The sequence below is a fragment of the Mandrillus leucophaeus genome, unplaced genomic scaffold (genome assembly GCF_000951045.1).
Source record: "Mandrillus leucophaeus isolate KB7577 unplaced genomic scaffold, Mleu.le_1.0 Scaffold200, whole genome shotgun sequence".
Lineage (NCBI taxonomy): Eukaryota > Metazoa > Chordata > Mammalia > Primates > Cercopithecidae > Mandrillus > Mandrillus leucophaeus.
Window position 1 is genome coordinate 1,233,834 of NW_012102033.1, and position 1,606 is coordinate 1,235,439.

The 1,606-nt window shown below is 54.0% G+C and overlaps 1 protein-coding gene across 1 annotated transcript in view; it reads left to right on the forward strand.

Moving 5' to 3' along the window:
- Positions 1-1,606, forward strand: part of LMTK3 (lemur tyrosine kinase 3) — a 50,857-nt gene that overhangs the window by 28,020 nt on the left and 21,231 nt on the right. Inside the window, exon 13 of the mRNA XM_011979403.1 lies at positions 1-146. Within this exon, the coding sequence (XP_011834793.1) occupies positions 1-146 (146 nt within the window). The remainder of the gene's footprint in view (positions 147-1,606) is intronic.

Here is a 1,606-nt window from a genome sequence, read left to right on the forward strand (position 1 = left end):
GCCCGGGGCCCCAGACAGCAGGGCCGGCGGAGACACGGCACCCAGCGGAGACGGGGACCCCCCCAAGCCCGAGAGGAAGGGCCCCGAGATGCCACGACTATTCTTGGACTTGGGACCCCCTCAGGGGAACAGCGAGCAGATCAAAGGTGAGGAGGCTGCGGGGCACAGTCAGGGCTGAGGTCCGGCTGTTTCCGAGGCTGCGGAGGGTGAGTGTGGGTAAAGATGTCGGATCGGGCTGGCAGTGATGAAGGCAGGCCCTGAAGCCCGCACCACCTGGGCTCACACCCTGGCTCGGTCCTCTCTCTAGCTCTTTGGCCTTGGGCAAATGTCCTTGCCGCACGGTGCCTCAGTTTACTCATCTGCCAAAAACGGATGGCAGGGTTCGAACCTACCTCATAGGGTTGCTGTGAAGGTTAAATGAATGAGGACGTCCAAAGCACTTAATCAGAGCAGGGGATTCAGTAAGCACTTGCTTTTATTATTGCAATTTACTTAGACCAGGGGTCTCAAACTCATGCCCACAGGGGCCAGAGGACATAGGGAAATGGATGAAGCATGCTGGGGAGGCAGAGTGGGGCTACAGAAGAAAATGCCCTGTGTAGACGGGGCAGCCACTTCTCAGGAATGTGCACCTGGTGTTGGCGAATCTGCTACTTTTCCCTTTTAAACCAGAGCTCTGGTTTTTGTTTAGTTTTGTTTTTATGGTTGCAGCCAATTCGAAGGAAGCCTGTCTGTGGATGGCTCAAGGCCCCCAGGCTGCCAGCATGTGCTGATTTAAACTTAATAAGCTGGCTGGGCTCAGTGGCTCATGCCTGTAATCCCAGCACTTCCGGAGGCCAAGGTGGGCGGATCACCTGAGGTCAGGAGTTCAAGACCAGCCTGGACAACATGGCAAAACCCCATCTCTATTAAAAATACAAAAATTAGCCAGGCTTTGTGGTAGGCACCTGTAATCCCAGCTATTCGGGAGGCTGAGGCAGGAGAATCGCTTGAACTCGGGAGGCGGAGTTTGCACTGAGCCAAGATTGCGCCACTGCACTCCAGCCTGGGCCATAGAGCAAGACTCTGTCTCAAAAAAAAAAAAAAAAAAATTAGCCAGCGTGGTGGTGTGCACCTGTAGTCCCAGCTACTCAGGAGGCTGAGGCACAAGAATAGCTTGATCCTGGGAGTCAGAGGTTGCAGTGAGCCGAGATCACATCACTGCACTCCAGCCTGGGTGACAGCAAGACTCTGTCTCCAAAACAAAACAAAACAACAACAAAACAACAACAACAAAAACAACTTTCCAATAAGCTAAGGCATCTATCCAGTGTGCCAGGCCCCCTGTGTGCCAGGCCCTGAGCTGCCCAAGGCTGGGACCCAGGGAGCGTCAGACCCTGCCCTGACCCAACTCCACCACCATGGGACTAGTGAGCTGGAAGGCACAGATATGCCTTTTCTGAAAATTAAGTTTTGGTAGGAATGCAGGAAGTGTTTTGCCACAGAGAAAACTGTTTAAGATAAATGAAGGGTGGCCGGGCGCGGTGGCTCAAGCCTGTAATCCCAGCACTTTGGGAGGCCGAGACGGGCGGATCACGAGGTCAGGAGATCGAAATCATCCTGGCTA